The sequence below is a fragment of the Gossypium arboreum genome, chromosome 5 (genome assembly GCF_025698485.1).
Source record: "Gossypium arboreum isolate Shixiya-1 chromosome 5, ASM2569848v2, whole genome shotgun sequence".
NCBI lineage: Eukaryota > Viridiplantae > Streptophyta > Magnoliopsida > Malvales > Malvaceae > Gossypium > Gossypium arboreum.
Window position 1 is genome coordinate 12,498,672 of NC_069074.1, and position 18,442 is coordinate 12,517,113.

General features: G+C 30.4%; 2 protein-coding genes and 1 pseudogene across 2 annotated transcripts; all 3 read left to right on the plus strand.

The window, feature by feature from the left end:
- Window positions 1–5,039: 5,039 nt before the first annotated feature.
- LOC108452825 (cytochrome P450 710A1-like) lies at window positions 5,040–7,360 on the plus strand. Its single transcript, XM_017750609.2, has one exon. The coding sequence runs from the start codon at window positions 5,371–5,373 to the stop codon at window positions 6,877–6,879; it is 1,509 nt and encodes a 502-aa protein (XP_017606098.1). The 5' UTR covers window positions 5,040–5,370; the 3' UTR covers window positions 6,880–7,360.
- A 2,875-nt stretch (window positions 7,361–10,235) lies between these two features.
- On the plus strand, window positions 10,236–12,410 carry LOC108450180 (60S ribosomal protein L18a). The gene is made up of 4 exons (XM_017747690.2): window positions 10,236–10,771; window positions 11,040–11,155; window positions 11,237–11,300; window positions 11,846–12,410. Exons 1-4 carry the CDS (start codon window positions 10,757–10,759, stop codon window positions 12,185–12,187), a joined length of 537 nt encoding a protein of 178 aa, XP_017603179.1. The 5' UTR covers window positions 10,236–10,756; the 3' UTR covers window positions 12,188–12,410.
- Window positions 12,411–12,544: 134 nt separating this feature from the next.
- Window positions 12,545–14,536, plus strand: LOC108450181 (uncharacterized protein At4g18257-like; annotated as a pseudogene).
- The last annotated feature ends 3,906 nt before the right edge of the window (window positions 14,537–18,442 follow it).

Consider the following 18,442-nt stretch of genomic DNA (forward strand, 5'->3'; position numbering starts at 1 on the left):
TTGGCCCGGACTCGGCCCGAATTATATACTATATATATATTTTTTATTTTTAATCATATTTACATTTTATTTTCAATTTTAATATAACCACTTTTTATTATATTTTCAATTTGTGTATTGTTTTAAGAATTGTTTTAGTCTCACTTTTATTTGTTTCTTGTTTTAATATTTGTTTTAATATTTTTAAATGTATTTGATTTATTATATTTTAATTTTTTATTTAATGAAATAATCTAAAAAACTTATATGGGCGGGCGGGCTCAATATTTTTATTTCGGGTTGAGTTTGGACAAATTTTAAGCCCATATTTTGATTGGGCCGAGAAAACTGGCCTAAAATTTTGTATGGGCCCGGCCCATGCACACCTCTATTGCATATACCTAACTATTGAGTGTTACTTATAAATGGTAATCAAGATACTTATAGTTTTATTCAATTAATAAATCTATTTTTACATATATAATATTAGCATAACTTTTTAAAAGATAAAATAAAAATTATAATAGAGTCAAAATTAAAGTATAACTATTTTTAACTAATAATTGTAAATTAATTTATAATTATAATTTAACTATCACAAGTTTTTCTATATTTTATACTTATAATTCTATACAGGTAGTAATTGTATTAAGAAGTTAGCAAAAACTATTTTGATAAAAAAATTTAAATAAAAACTATAAATTTAATTATAATTATTTTTAAATGTGTAATTATCACAACTTCTATTTTAAGTTAACATTTTAATTAATAATTCTTAATTAAATATTATAAATATTTTTAGATATCAATTTAATAAAACGATGAAAAATGAAGAATATTTTTGTTAGTTGAAAAAATAATTTTATATAGATTAATAAAGAGTAATTTAGTTATGATTTTTAAATTTTGTAACATTTAATCATCCTACTTTTCATAAATTTAATAAGAAATAATTTTTTATTACATGTTTATTGTTTTAATATTACAATCATCAATACCATTAAACAATGATGATATTTTTCTAATAAACGGCACGTAACTAAAAGCGTGGGAGACTTGGCATCCTGTATTAAATGGTATTAATATACCCTTTAAATATTTTAAGAATTTAAATTTAAACTATTCATTTCGAAAAATTTTAATCTAATTTAACTTTTTAATAAAATAAAATGAAATTTTAAAATTTAAAAAAATAATTCAATTAAAATATTTCAAGGTTAAAATATAAATTTATCATTATACTTTATTTTCATTGATATGTGTCATTTATATTTTAATAATATGAGCAAAATTTTATGCAATTTAATTCTATTTCTAAGCTTTGATTTTATTTCATTTTTGAATTTTACAATTAACTTTGATTTTTCAATTAAATTTTACTTAAATTTGATAAATTGAAAACTTGATTTAATAAAAAATTCAGATATTTTATTTTAATAGTTAACAATGATTTAACTTATAAATATTAAAAATTAATAAATTAACTTAGAAGTTGTATTTAATGAATCGAAATCTTGAAATAATAAGAAAAACAAGTTTATTTTATAAAATAGTCATTTTATTTATTTTAATATTATATTAATTAAAATATTATTGATAAATATTAAAGTAAAATATAAAATGATTTAATAAATTTTGACTTCAAATTATTTAAAATTAAACGTGGCAAAATTCAATTAAAATTTTAACTTTAAAATAAAAAATCAAAATAGAGTTAAAGTTTAATGATAAATTTATCTTTAATTTATAAAAAATGATAAAATATTAATCATAATTTTCAATTTCCACTGAAAATATAGTCACCAAATTTCATATTTACCAAACATTTTAATATAAAATTATAAGGTATGGCATTTAAAAAAAATTATTTCATCTCAACCTAAAACAAAACTTTTAATGTTGTGCTTACCAATAAATAGAGTGGAAAAGGGTGAGGATATATAAAATTCAACTTTAAAGCAAGTGTGAAGCGAGAACCACTTTTTAGGAGACGAATGAAATTTTAATTTTTTATATAGTTTATATTTTTGGAATTTTTAAATAATTAAATCAAATTTTTATAATTTTAGGGGTTTAAAGTATAATTTTATTTTTATTAATTTAAAATTTTAAAAAAATTAGAGGAAGTAATCGCCTCTGCCCTAAAGGATGCTTCCAACCATGTGAAAGATAATTTGCCTCATTGATGATGCAATGAAGATGATGGGTCAAAGAAAAAAGTGATAAGCAACCAAAGAAAAGAAGGTCAAACAGCCTAATTGGAGGTCCAAATTAATATGGAGATTAGGATTTGGCAAATTAGCATGTTAGCCGAAAGCCGAACTGTGGTGGCCATCTGCGTCAAAGAAAATCAAATATGACTAGTCTAGAAAGATTGTTTTGAATGAGAATAGGTTGATGGTTTCGTGGTCAGTCGGGAAAATTAAAGAATGACAAATATTGACTATTTTCTGAAATATTATCAACTCAAATCTTGAAACATCTCTTACTTGGTAATTTAGTGCTAAACCAAAAACTAATTAATGTTTGTAAAAATAGATTAGCGACTTAAAATGGCAGTGTCTGTGTGATAATGGCGGGGAACCCAATGTAGTATTCACTGCCTCTCAGCCTCACATCTTCATTATTTGCATTCCCTTCCCAATCTATAATAATAAACGCATCAACTAAATCGAATTTAAAATCTATCTTTACCATTATGTATAGTAATTCTACTTGAAGATAAATTAAATTCCCAAAAAATAATTTAAAAAAAAAAACACTTCAAATTGCAAGTAATTGGTGATGTTAGCAATGACACTAACATCTCGAAGCTGTTTCTTAGTTTGGTTGATGGCCAGTTTCCTTTTGGGACTCTTCGACAAGACAGACAAGTGCCATCGTAGGAAGGGAAAAGGACCACTATTTATTGCTCAATTTGACTTGCTTTCCTCTCTATTTATAGCTTTTTGCTTTTTCTATAATTACTTTTTCACTTTGAAATTTCCTTCGTTTATTATAAAATTTGGATACAACCAAATATATTTCAATTACATTTATATTAATATAAGTATTAAAATTAATAATTATATTCAATAACTTAATTAAACTAATTAATATTATTAATTAATATAATTGACATAATTACATTTATATTCAATTACATCATAACGTAACATTATTTAAAATAATAACTAATTGACATAATTAACATATATAAATTATTTTAATCATTCAAATATAATACTAATAAAAATATATTTTAATCATTATTAAATTATTTGTACAAACTATAAAAATTGAGAAAATGTAAATTAAATTCTTCACTATTCAAATTATTCCTTTTTATTAGTCAATAATTTGACTTCATAAATAATATATAATCAATACAATTATAATACATTAGATGCATTATTCATAAAATTTTATATATTAAATATGGAGTTACTTTTTTTTTTGAAACAAAGTAATATATCTTTTAGTTAATGGAAACATAATAATTTAAACAAATTATTTTTATCTAATAACTATAAAGTGGTTTAATATAAAATTTATTTTTATTATTATATAAATTCATTTAATAATTTTTTAAAATAGAATCAAAATTTTATCTAGATAAAAATTCTTATTAAATCAATTGGTTTAGTAAAATTAAAATTATTGTGGCAAAACTTATAAATAATAAAAGAAAACATGGTTTTGTTTTTGCCATCTGCCCTCGAATCTTACTATAAATAAATTAATTAGCTAAACGTATGGCTGAATTCATTGGTTGAGTTGGCATGAATATGATATTGATTGGTTGATGGATAAATCCAATTTAAAATTTGAATGAACAAGGTATGTGTTTCTTAGTTGATTGAATGATTTATATATTGATGCGCATTTTTCTTGAAGAGAAAACAAAAATATTTTTATTTCCACTATAGTTTTCTCCACCCAAAGAAGCAATGCAGCTGAAGGATGATATTTACTAGTTTAAATATTAAAGAAAAAAATTAATTAAGAGTTAGTCTGTACCGGATTCGAAGGTTGAGATAAATAATAATATTGCCATCCCTGGATTTTGCAAATCAACTTTGAAAAGACTAGAATCCTTATTCAGTTTTTTGCCAATCTGTTGGTGGTTTGATCACATAGGCGTAACAAAGAAACACAGACATAATTTTAAATTCCGAAACGTTGAAATCAATTTTAGGAAGCAGTAAGTTAACCAACGTTCATTGTGGGCCTTTTTACTTATATAATATACAAAAATATAAAAACATTTAAAATGGTATACCACCCCGATTAATTACAAGAATGGAATAGTAGAGGGTGGTGCATTTAAATTCTAACACAAACAACTGATAAATTTAAAAGAAAAATATAAAACATTTTTTCAATGGTGCAACATTTTTTATAAGCAGCACCAAAGTATTTTTTTCATAACGATGCCTATGAAAAATGCAGCATCAATGAGTTTAAGTGGTGGTGCTCATGAGAAATGCAACACCAACCGTTATCCTATTGTTTAGAAAGAATTAGATAAATTCACGTAGTAACTAATCATTAAATTTATATAATTATCACTATAATTCATAAAGAATCATTGTGCCTGTTCAAAAGTTAAGAAACTAAAATTCCTAATGATTGATGTATATATAATATAACCCCACTACATGGTTAAAGTTTTTTAACTGACCCACACCCAAATAGCATCTAATATTGTTGTATATATTACTGAAAATTTGAAGAACAAAACTACTTTTTCTATACATATAGAAACAAATTCCCTTCGATGTAAGCTTCTCAAAGCATTGCTCCACGTTTACTATTGTTTTAGCACTGCATTCAAGAAACATGAATCTAATATGATAACAATTAGTGCCGCCTTTCTCATGGACATCTTAAATTCATTGGTATAGTCTTTCCCATGAGCACTATCATCATCTAAACTCATATTTAACTTATGTACCGGAATCGTATGAGAAAAATATTTTAATACCGTTTATAATAAGATTACACCATTAAAAATTATTCTTTTAAACTGTTAACTATTCATGTCAGAATTTAATGGTGGTGTCGCCTATACATTACTCAATCACTCCCTTCCCATAATTAATCGGGATGGTGTATCATTTTAGTTATATTTATATATTTTTATATTACATATGTAAAAAAAAGCCTTGATTGTATTTGACAAAATGTAAAATAATGCGTATAGATTAAAATTTTATTATTCTAAACATGTCAGATGTGAGTACAAACGACTAATAATACATCCAAAAGATATAATGATTATGAAGCTGATGACATCAGTGACAACAGAAATTTCAACACCTTCCCCTCCCTTTCTCTGCTTTGACCATCCATTCCCTCTATTTATATTCTTTCTGCCTTCCCCAATTTCCTCTGCACGCCCAGACGAAAATGGTATCTTATTTATCCTTTCTTTTACCTTTCGCTCCATTTTTTGTCACCTTTTTGCTTTTTTTTCTTTTAGTAGAACAAATCTCTTACTTGCGTAAAAAGCGAAATGTCCCTGGCCCCAATATCATCTTGCCTTTTTTGGGCAACGCCATTTCATTAATCACAAAACCAACAAGCTTCTGGGAAGTTCAAGCTGATTTGGCTGCTTCTCTTGGATTTTCTGTTAATTATATCATCGGTCGCTTCATCGTCTTTATCCGAAACACCGAGCTTTCCCACCTTATCTTCGCTAACGTCCGGCCCGATGCTTTTTTACTTGTGGGACACCCCTTTGGTAAAAAGCTTTTCGGTGAACATAACATGATTTATATGTTCGGACAGGATCACAAAGATCTTCGCCGTCAAATCGCTCCTAACTTCACTCCTAGGGCTCTCTCTACCTATACTGCATTGCAACAGATTATCATTCTCCAACACTTAAGGTCGTGGGAGCGTCTTTCCTCGGAATCGCCGGGGAAGCCGATTTCTCTCCGCCTATTAGCTCGCGACATGAATCTCGAAACCTCTCAAACTGTTTTCGTGGGCAGGTATTTGTCTCGTGAAGCTCGGGACAAGTTCAGAGACGATTATAATCTATTCAATACAGGTTTAATGAAGCTCCCGTTTGATCTCCCCGGTTTCGCGTTCCGAAACGCCAGGCTGGCCGTTGAGCGATTAGTCGAAACCCTTAGTGATTGTGCTACTCAAAGTAAAAAGAGGATGTCTGAAGGAGACGAGCCTTCTTGTTTAATCGATTTTTGGATGCAAGAAACTGTTAGAGAAATAGCGGAGTCCCAAACGGCGCCACCTCACTCTAGCGATGTAGAAATCGGCAGTTACCTCTTTGATTTTCTCTTCGCCTCTCAAGACGCCTCCACTTCGTCGCTCCTCTGGGCGGTGACCCTCCTCGACTCTCATCCCGATGTTCTCCGGAGAGTTCGGGAGGAAGTATCAAGGATTTGGTCGCCGGAGTCGGATACTTTAATAAGCGCAGAGCAACTGAGGGAAATGAAGTATACTCAAGCAGTGGCGCGTGAGGTTATAAGATATCGGCCGCCGGCGACGCTAGTACCGCACATTGCGATGAAGGATTTCCCCTTGACCGAGTCGTACACGATTCCCAAGGGCACGATTGTGTTCCCCTCGGTTTACGAATCATCCTTCCAAGGGTTCACGGAGGCGGACCGGTTCGAACCGGAGCGATTCTCGGAGGATAGGCAAGAGGAGGTGGTTTTCAAACGAAACTACCTGGCTTTCGGTGCTGGGCCCCACCAGTGCGTGGGCCAAAGGTACGCCTTAAATCATCTGGTGCTTTTCATTGCCATGTTCGTCACGGTGCTCGATTTCAAGCGACACCGAACCGAGGGCTGTGATGAAATCATGTATTGCCCGACCATCTGTCCCAAAGACGGCTGCCGCGTCTCCTTATCTCGGAGGTGCTCGCGTTATCCCAATCTCTCTCTTAATTGACCAAAAAGCCCTCCAAAGTTCTCTAGCCTTCTTTTCCGGTAAACTTGGTTGCTCTCTGGGATTTGTCCTTTGCTGCTTCTCGCGTCCTTGAAGGTTGGGACCGTCACACTTTGTTTGTAGCTATGATTCTTTTGTGTGGGGTATTTTTATGTATATACAATTGATGGACGGTTTGGATAATTTATTCTCTTTTTTTAATAAATGAAAATTGGTTTGATTGATTGGGCGATTATTGGGTCTGTGTTTTAGACGACAAATAAAAAACAAAAAAAGGTGGTACTTTAAAATTTCATTTTTATTGCCATTACTTATTGTGAGCAGAGATAAGTTGTCGTGGCTATAAATATATAATGAGAGTGACGGGGATGGATAAGTTCCAAAAGGTGTCTTTAATTAGCTAATTGTATGCCAATCCATTAATTAGCTAATTGTATGGCCGGGTTGAGTTGGCATGAATATGATATTTATTGTTACTAATAAATTTGTTTTCATATATGTATTGAATGATGTATAAAGAAAAGTAAAATTTTAACAGAAATGTAATTAACGTAATTTAAACTTAAATTATATTTAGAATAATAAATATTTTAATTATTAAATCAATACAAGGTTGACATTGATGATCATTTTTCATTATGGGGAGAAACAACAATAATTTTATTTCCGACTACAATTTTCTCCACCCAACTCTGCTGCCGAAGCATATTTATTTAATTAGTTTGACTTTGCTTGGGCTTTATCAACTAATTTAATTGATTAAGTTGAATACCGAAGGGTGCGGTGTATGTGTCATAATGATCTAAATAACATTGCATCATTTTAATTAAGTTTCTGGATTTTGTAGATCAACTTTGAAAAAACCAGAATCCTTATTAAAGTTTATTGCCAAACTGTCGGCAGCTTGACCACATTAAATTCAAAGGGGCAACAAAAGAAACTAAGAATTAGTAATTAAATTCCATTGGTTCAATTCGTTGATAAAAAATTTAGGGAAGGATGAATTAATGTTTTGTAGTTTAGAAAGTTCATTGTTTTGACAAAATGTAAAAACAATGAGCATATCTTCTGGACAAGTCAGAAATTTCAGACGTGAAATGGAAGAGTACAAGCATAATAAAAGGAAATAAAATTCAGCCAAAAGATATAAGTAATCAGCCATAATGAAAGTCATGACATGTGTGAAAGAGAAATGTTCCAACTACGGTCATTTTATAATGTTTTCCCTAATAAAAGCAATGATGTTAATAATATGTCATTAAATTTATATTTTAATTATTTAACTTTAAAAATTATTTTTAAAAATTTTTATTTAAGTCATTCGATTATTAAAATCGTTTATTGTATAGTATTCTTTGCTTACATCACGTGAATCAATTGACAACTTTCTTTCTTTTTTTTTTATGGTTTGGGTTTTCTTTTTATGAAACAGTTTTGAACGTTATAAATTTGTAAATAAAAATACAAATAACTTTCTTCTCCAATATTTAACACTAACAATCAGATTGACTTTGACCTAATATATGTTATTTTACTTGTCAATGAGTATTGATCTATTGTATCAATTGTCCCTTGGAGTTCACTAGTTAGGCTTTAAAGAAAAAAAACTTAACAACCTAATAAATTAAATAAAAACTTTCAAATTTTTAAATAGTTCAGTGACTATTTTGTAATTTTTTTTAAATTGAGTGGCTAAAATATTAATTTGTTAATAATTTTGAAATGTAAAGTAAAATTTACCCTAAAAGCAATGGTACATACAAGTTTTAGACTCTATTAAATATATATTTTAAAATTTATAGAATTTATTCCAATCCAAAATCAGCCATCTCTTGAAAATCCAAATTATCAATTACAAAAAGCATTGAACTTATTCATATCACAATGAGACTCAAATTCTTTTTATAAGGCTGGATTGTTACTATAACAATAGATTATAACATTTATAAAATATTTTTTGACTGTCAGTCTTTAAATAAATGATTTGGTTCGTATCTCAAGACGTAAAACTCTCTTCATTTTGAACCATTCTAAATAATTGCATTGTAGAATATGCATGGATTTTTGTTTTTCAATAATAGCCTTCACAATGAATGAGATACGTAATGATGCAGTGAAAAAATGGCGCAAGGGTCTAGAAATGAAATAGATAAAACAATCAATACAAAAGGCACAAAAAGTCCGAATCCCCAACAAACCATAGTAGCAACCAAACGTTGCTGTCGTTTGTCAAAGAGAAGGCAGAGAGAAGAGGCAATCGAGGTGGAGGAACTAACTATCATACCAAGCCCTTTGCGTACACGCCTCCACTGGAGGTCATAACCACCATGGCGCCAACGGAACTTCAACGGAGAAATAAGGCTTTCTCTTCGCCTTCAGCCACTAGAAAAAATTTGGTGCGTAGAATCTGGGCCTCTCCAAGGCCTTTTGGTGAGACCAGACCCCCAACACCACCAAGCAATGAAGATCAGGGCCTCATCGTCCAAAGAAATTGAGTCCATCAGAAGGAGGGCAGACACCAAGGAGACCAGTGAACAAAGCCTTATTGAAGTCGGTTCTAGGAAAAACAGGACAAAGCTCACCTTTCGATGACGATTGTTTTGTCGATGAATGGAGAACCACAAATGTAAAAATAGAAAAGAGGAGACAGCGAGGTGAGAGGTCCGGCTCGAAGGCCGGGTGACCTCTCTCTAATAAGAGCTAGTTTAACATTTGAAAAATATTTTTTAAAAAGTGTCAGTGAAAAATTAATTTTGAGAAGAATTTTTAGAAAGTTTAATTTGAGATTTGATTATTTAGTGTTAAAAGGTGTTTTTAAGGAATAAAATGTATATTTTAATAAAAATAAAAAATTAATTTATTATAATTTGTTGAACTATTTTAATATATAAAATTTAAATTTTAAATAATTTTAAACAGTTAATATTAATTATTTATAAAATTTAATTCAAATATATAAATTATATTTTAAATATCAAGATATAACTAACATAACTAACACGATTTGAACCCAGCCACACCTAAGATAATGAATACCCTTAACTATCAAGTCATCACATGAGGTTCAATGTATTTTTCATGTTAAATGATTTGTAAAAATTAATTTTATTAGAGTTTATGATTATTTATTTCAATAATGTTAATTTTATAATAAAATAAATTTTTTATTATCTAATATAATTAATTATTGCATCAAGTTAATAAAACAAAAACTAATATATACATTTAGTATTAACTTAAAAAAATAAAATATAAAAAATATAAAAAAGGCTTGAATGGTTAAAAGAACAAATGTAAAATAAATTGACATCCAATTTCTCGAAATTATCTCATCTGCTGAAACCCCTAACGTCTATAATTTCATTGCAAATGGACGTTTTTTACTGTTATACTTTTAATTATACATTAACAAATTGAATAATTTTATTTTGCAATAATTACATAAAATAGAAATGTTATTTTGCAAGTTTTTTTCTTGCGATGGATTAAATCAAGTCGTTAATATCAAATCCGTAATAATTGTTTATTCTGTTTTTGTTGAAATTGGTTTTGTACATCTCCAACGCTAAAGAGCTTTTTTGGAAACTTTTGGCATTCATTATGTATCTATCTCCCATCCAGTGAGCTTCTATGGAGTGCAAGCAGTTGTGAGAAATCACATTTTTATTTTGATTTTTTTAAATCTACTGCTTTTATTTGTTATGTTGGGTTGTAGTTTTGAATTAATGAACTTATTATTCCTCCAAAAGAAATACAAATAGTATTATATTATTACCCCCTTTGAGTTGGCGCCGCGGTGAGAAAGAAAACCCTAATTTCCTCTTCTACGTTGAGGCCAAGGGCGAAGAGTGATCCAGACAGAGGGCCGGGTTTTTCACAAATGGTCACTTTCCGGGTAAGAGCCTAATCGTTTCTCTTTTCTGGCTACCCTGCATCCCTATTGGTTTCCCTCTTTTACCTTCAGAATTTTTACGATTATTCCTCGTTTTGGGCTTTTTTTTTTAAGAACTTTATTTGATGTTGTGCTTGGTTTTTTAAGTATGGCGTAAAACAGATTTGTTTTCAATTCTTTTGATGAGTTTAATAGCAACCAAAGGCAGGAATAATGAATAATGTAAGGCGAAAATGGAAGTTTTGATTTGCGTTTTTGTTTACGGATGCAGTTCCACCAGTATCAAGTTGTTGGGAGGGCTCTCCCAACGGAGAGCGATGAGCATCCCAAGATTTACAGGATGAAGCTTTGGGCAACCAATGAGGTTCGGGCCAAGTCCAAGTTCTGGTTAGTGATTATTATGATTGCCATCTTTTGCTTTTGGGTTTGATTTAATTGACGGTTGCATTTCTCCATGGATATCATCAGGTACTTCCTGAGGAAGCTGAAGAAGGTTAAGAAGAGCAATGGCCAGGTCCTTGCCATCAATGAGGTATGTGCTCGATGTTATTTTTTGATGGTTCATCATTCAATCTGCATGAATTAATTTATCATGGAATGATACGTTGAAATTTGAATGAGACGATCCTTTTATTTGTATGTTCTGACATTTTTGTGAGAAATAGGGTTATGTTGGTTAGTGCCTTAAACTATTGTGTGTGGGATTCCCCACATTTAGCTTATGATTGTGCAATTAAGATGGAAATTTGTTTTGATCAACTTGTCTCTAGTATTTCCTGTGAAAAACTGCCATTTTGTTAACAACTGTAGGATTTTCATGCATCTTGAATATGAAGTTTCTGGTCTTTTGTGCTATTTGCTTCTCTTTGTAGTAATGCATTTTTGATAACATGTTTGTGTTTTTTGAATGTCTTTGATAACTTAACTTTTTGGGACTACATATTTAAGGTTTTGAATGTGAATGCTGATCTTGGAATTGAAATTGGTTTGTAATCTTTGGAAACAAGATGCTGCAGCTTTCTGATACATTCTTCCATTTCTTTCTGATTCCCCTTGCTCAAATGAAATCCTCGGCAGATTTTTGAAAAGAATCCAACCAAGATAAAGAATTATGGTATTTGGCTTCGCTATCAAAGCCGTACCGGTTATCACAACATGTACAAGGAGTACCGTGACACTACTTTGAATGGAGCTGTTGAACAGATGTACACTGAGATGGCTTCTCGGCACAGAGTCAGGTTCCCTTGCATTCAGATTATCAAGACTGCAACCATCCCAGCTAAGCTATGCAAGAGGGACAACACCAAGCAGTTCCACAACTCTAAAATCAAGTTCCCCTTAATGGTCAAGAAGGTGAGGCCACCTACCAGAAAGCTGAAGACAACTTATAAGGCATCAAGGCCCAACCTGTTTATGTAACTTGTATGTTTTGATGAAGGTGGTAAGTGAACCTCCATTAGTTTGTTGATCAGATATTGTTTCATTCAAGAAGCTTAGGTTGTCAGACGAGTTGAACCTGGTTTCTTTTTTGGGGCTCATTTTTGTTCTTATAAATGTTGGTATTGTCAATTTTTTATCTTTCAGATGAAGTATAATTTAATGTTAGAATTCATTTTGGTGGGGTTGGAATTTCCCAAGACAACTTGCGCTAGTCCAGAAACAATTTACTTTTCTGAGAATGGTTGGAAGCCATTTAGTTTTATTGTAGGAAACAAATGTGATCTCTCATAAATGAAGAAGCTAATATTTCTTAACCTCAACCGTTCCCATCTCAAGCATGAACATTTGCTATGAATCACCCCATCCATCTAAAGAAATACTTATCACTAGTGGATCACGTTAATCTTCGTAAGCCTGTACATTTGCTATGAATCACTCAATTCAATAGCATTTTTGTCAAGTATTTCACCCTCTTAAAAGTAGTTTCTGGTAAGCCAAGTGGCTCTTTTGTTGCTTGATACCTTATTACAATATTAATTTTCCATCAATCACTTTACCTACCAACCAAGAAAACAAGTATTAACCATAAGCATGATGATATTACATCCATCTAATAATTAAAAGATTCTCTTCTCATAAAATTTTCCAAGTAATAATAATGTTGTTCTTGGTTTTGAACTAGTACGAGAAAAGCAGGTAATGGAGCACCAAGACTAGTGCCCCAGAAAATTAAAAAGTAATATAACATTTTATAATATAGGCGATATACAGGACTGATCATGCACCCTGCAATTGGAGGGACTTGGGTGGGAATGGAACTTCAGAAAGAAAAGAATCCAAGACAGTGGGACTCGCGACAAGTCGGCTAATCTACGTGCAATTCACGTGTCGATGTGTTCTCCTATAATTATGAACCACCCGACGCGGAAACTTTCATTGGGTGGATGATTCGAGATCTTTAGGAGGAGAGAAAACATCATCTGCAGCAGAAAATATTGTTGCTTTCAAATAATTTGGAAAGAAATATACAGTGGATATCTGAATTGTATAGAAGTTGAATAAGATGGCGGAAGAAGAAAAAAAGAAGAGGGTGGTGGTCGAATCCCTAGGATGGCTAACGGAATCTTCCATCACGCCCAAGTTCGTAGGGCCTGGAAGAACTGCCGGAATCCTTGACAATGATGAGCATAAGCATTTCGTAAGGTCAGGATTTTACTTCTCTTCTCGCTAATGTTATGTCAATTCACATTAACTTAAGATTAAATGTTCATGGGGGTTTGCATTTTTCCTGTTGTGCCACAGTTTGGATAGTTGCCTATAGCTTTTGGTTACAAGGTTATTTGAGGTCTAAGAGATTTAGCCACATGGGATAGTGAAACAATCTCCTAGTACCATGCTGTTTCATCCCATTATACATTGTTGAGTGTTCATGGATTTGAGGTCAAATTCTGTTAATAGTTTTTTATAATGTTGTTGAAAATTTACCTACAAATTTGCTAAGAATTTGCGTTAATGTCCCTTTTCGAATTTATTGCTACAACCACCCACTAGTTGGCTGCCTGTTTTCATCTTGCTTATTTTTATGATTTATTTGCCTGATGGAGTGAGATATATCTGAATATGATTGTCACTAGTCCATGGATTGTGGTATTGTGCACAATGTAGAGAAGTTTATGCGTGAATATGGTAATCTAAGACATTACTGGAGGTACTTAAGATTGGAAATAATATTAAAAATCTGAAGTTCAAAGTCAAGATAAAAAAGATAATGTATTTGGATTGCTTGTGAAACTGAAAATGAAGGCCCTAAATGATTTAATTGATGTTTGTTCCCAGAGAGGTTCATGAAGAAGTCAATCAAGCAAGGGAGAGAGTGTCTGAACTATAATTGCGAAGGCAAGTGCAAGCAGCAGCTCATCGTGAGAAACTCAGGCAGGCCTATCTTCGAAAACAAGTGGAGAAGTTGAAGTCTGCGTCAAAAACAGAACAGGCATGTTAGAGCTGGAAAGGTGATATGTGGTTGTGCAAATGGGAACAGAAAGAAACACCCATTGTATTATTTGCTAACTTGCATCAATTTCGTCCTCTGTGCATAACAAATATTAGTATACAAATCAACTCACGGGCTTTGCTCACTAGAATATATTTATTCACTGTTTTTTTCCCCATTATTCTTATCGAACATATAGCAATTGCAGTTGCACCGCCCTCGTTTTTCTGTCATTTTTGGTTGAGGCTGATTGCAGCATCAGCGTAGAAAATGAATGAGTTCTCTTTCCTATTGTACAAAATACGTTTTAGCCAATTAACATGTAGGATTCTGAATCATTCTAGACTGTCAGCAGTTAACTTGTGTAGAAGTAGAATTTTTTTGTGGTGGTGTGTTGTGGGGGGGGGGGGGGGGTTAGCTATGTTTTACTCTTTTAACTATAAATATCAGCAATTGAAGTATTTGCTGGTATTGTTGATTTGATTTATTTGGGAATGGCTCTTTGTTATGAAGTTGTTTATGTTTGAGAAAACAGCAGAATGTTGGAAGTTTGGAAATATAATAGAAAAATGCCTGTGAACAAGTCAGATTGGAAGATCCAATGGAAACTATAACTACCTTTTAAAATCATTGTTTTCTTAAGATTTGCACAAATTGTCGCCCATGTAAGAGCTCTTACCCATCGTGTTTATACACATATGAAACAAGGGATCATCTTTTCCTTGAGTGCTGTTTGGCTTGGCTCTTCCTTTGGGTATAAAGGATTTTATTCTCCTGGTCTGGAGGTCTTCAATCAGAATCCTGTCAAAGGGGGTATGTGTGTGCAAAGGAACGAGGTTGTCTTCACAAAAGGGAATACTAATCCTATCTCTAGGTTATTCTTGCAAGTAAAATCTTTTGGTGAGGTATGGTTATTCGCTTTGACATGAAGGGCTAGAGGAGATCAGATTGACTCGCCTTCTTCAGGAGAAAAGCCTAAAAGGAAAATGTGGTTATGGCATTGCTTTTTGCTTTAATTCTCAAGGACAGTGCCTATCTGCTTTATCGAAGTAGAACCTTGAGCATCAAGTGGCAGCCTTCATTTTGCTGAGAGAAATTTTCCTTCAAGCGGCAAAGAAAAACCTGAAGCTTTTTCATTGGCAATACGATCCAATAGTCTCGGAAATAAATCAAAAGAAAATATAAAAAGACTCAGTTTGGTGCTATATGGCATTCTTCATCACAAATAAAACATTTATATATCTGTTTTTTAGATTTTTTAGAAGTTTTTCTTCTAATAAATTTTTTATTACCAGTATATTTTTTATTTCTTGGTTTCCATCTAATAAATTTATATTTTCTATTTTTCTTTCTATGTTTTTATATGTATTAGGACGTGTTGTTTTACATCCAAATTTCCATTCATTTTTAGAATTTTTGTACAATGATTATAAGTTAATTTATTTTTTACTTGTTTAGCTGCTTTAGTTTGTAGACAATGTAGAGTTATTCTTTCTCTTGCAAAATTAATTCTATTTCCTATAGAATCTATATTTTCTTTTGCTATCCTTGATTCTTTACTATGTTTATCTAAATAAGACACATATTTTTTATACATATCTCATCCCATAGTGGGGTAGTTTATGAAAATATTGGTTTTCCAAAATTCTATATTTTCATTTTTAATTTTGATATTCATGAAGAAATTTTTAGAAAACTCTTCTAGATATCTAATATCACATAATTTAATTTTTGATAAGGTATAACTAACTATACTATCTTGATCTTTTTATCAAAATAACCACAAAATTCTGTTTTAGAATATTTGTTAATCCTTTTAAAAGATCTTTAGGAGTACCTATTTGATTAATTAGTTGTCCTTTTGGACTTTTCCTACTTCGATTCTTCCTAACGTCTTAAAAATTGTAAAATGTCTCCTTGAAAAGTTCCTACAAAATAATTTAAAAATTTTTCTTTTGACCAAGAACCGTTGTTGAATAATTACTTGCTATATGATTATTTTAATTCTATTGTTAAAATATATTGTTAAAATATGTATTATGAATAACATTTTATTCATAATGGGACTATTTGTTCCTTTATGAATAAAGTATTGAAATATATCAATAAGATTATTTATCTCATTGATATTTGTATACTCTATTTCGAGTTCTTGCCAATCTCTGTATAAAACAACTTTTAATAATAATTCATGTGCTTCATTTTCTTTAGTTGTTTTTTCAACTAGAAATTGTGAAAACTTTGTAAGAGCTCGTCTAAAATTTACTCTTTGTTCTAAAATATGGGTTTTCCATATTTCATTAATATATTTATAAAATAATATGGATTCTTCATCTCTTGATTTTTGAATTATGCTATTTTTATCAGCTACTATTCTTTTTCCATCGGTAGATAGTTTGTACGTTTGATCTTGAAGTACATGTCGTGCTGTTGACATTAAATCAATTCCGGCTTAGATTTGAAAATATTTTGGATTATTGTAACACTTGTCAATGGTTTTGGTCAAGTGTTTTTTATCTTCTTTGGCTGCTGATAAATAAGGACTATCAAACATTCGTTGAATAATCAATATTTGATATGGTTGATAGAATCGCTCTTTTTCAGCAATTCCAATAAGACTACTTATTTGGATATAAAAATAGTAATAAAAATCATCTTGATATACTATAAAGAAATTTTATCGAAGTTAATAATAAATTAGATCAGGTTATTAATAATAATAATACGGAATCGATATAGATTTAGGTCCCTATATTATGGTAATAGTAATATAATTTTAACTTTATCGATGAAGAAGAAGAAACTTCTTCGAAGAGTCATCTTCTACTATTATTAGAAATAAAAATCTGAAAACAAAGAAGAAAAATATTACTCAACAAAATATGATTTCCAATCTTATAAAGAATTAATAGAACATTGGAAAGTCAAATTTACTAAAAGTACTGATAAAAGCGAAAGAATAGAATACTTAAAATTAATAGAAGAACTTTATGAAAAACATAAAGATCTATTTACTCAGTTTAATTATCACTATATGTTAAATTATGATACTACAGAAAGTAGTAGTTCTAGTAATTCTGATAATCAAGAAGATTTAAATGTAACTAGTTATAAATCTGTTGAAGAAAACACTTCAACAGATGAGGATAAAAATATAGAAGTCCCCGAACCTATGGATACTGATCAAACAGATCCTTATGGTAAAAAAAAATTAGAATCAGATATTCAAAAAGATGATTATCTGAGAGCATTAAATAAAGACTTTGAAACAGTTGAAAATACAACAAGACTTTTTGGTAATCAAATTGAAAATATAGCTACTAATGAAGTTAAAACTGAATATACAGGCGAATCTTCTAATCAACAACCAAGTCAAACTATACTTATACCACATAGGATAGATGATTTAAATAAAAGAAATGTGGCTCGAGGTGGAATATATTTAGATTTGACTAATATTTCAATATTAATAGAGGAAATAAATTAAAATCCTGAAAAAATATTATATGAGTTAATATCAGAAACGGATTCTGATTTAGATGAAGAAGAATATATATTTATGTTTAATGTAGGAAGTAGTTCTAAAAATCAATTAGAAGAAATTCCTAAGTCTGAACAACAAGACATAAAATTAGGAAATTTAATTGGAGAAGAAAAGACTTTTCGATGAAATGATAGAAAAATAAATAAAATCACATTTCTAAAGAAGAAATATATAAAATATCTAAGTTTAAAATATGGAGTCAAAGACATATAGAAAAAATTAGTGGCAACACAGTCGCTAAGGATATTAGAGGAGGATTAACAGAAATTCCATTATTTACTAAAGAAAAAATTAAGAGGATTAAAAAGAAATACCCTCAAGTTAGATATATACATTTAGGTATAATTATGATAACAATTAGAGCTTTATTTAGAAAAGGACATGATATACCCATAATAGCGGTTTTATTAGATAAAAGATTTGAAAACCTGATAAAAGCACTTATTGGTGGTATTCAGTCTAATTTACACACTGGAGTAATAGGATTTAAAGTTAAACCAAACTATTTTATATCTATTACAGATCCCCTAATAGAAGAATGCTTATGTTTAAGAATTCAGACAAAAAATTCTGAAATTAGCGATTTAGCAGAAGATTTAGCAATAAGTTGGACTTCTATTAATGAATATACCAACACGGCAGAAGTAGAAATTAAAGAAATCAATAATAAAATAATTGAGTTATTTGAACCCAATAAATT

Coding starts and splice junctions, on each gene's coding strand:
- LOC108452825 (XM_017750609.2), top strand. CDS start 5,371: ATGGTATCTTATTTATCCTTTCTTTTACCTTTCGCTCCATTTTTTGTC.
- LOC108450180 (XM_017747690.2), top strand. Junction 11,156..11,236: donor CGGGCCAAGTCCAAGTTCTG/GTTAGTGATTAT, acceptor GGATATCATCAG/GTACTTCCTGAGGAAGCTGA. Junction 11,301..11,845: donor AGGTCCTTGCCATCAATGAG/GTATGTGCTCGA, acceptor AATCCTCGGCAG/ATTTTTGAAAAGAATCCAAC.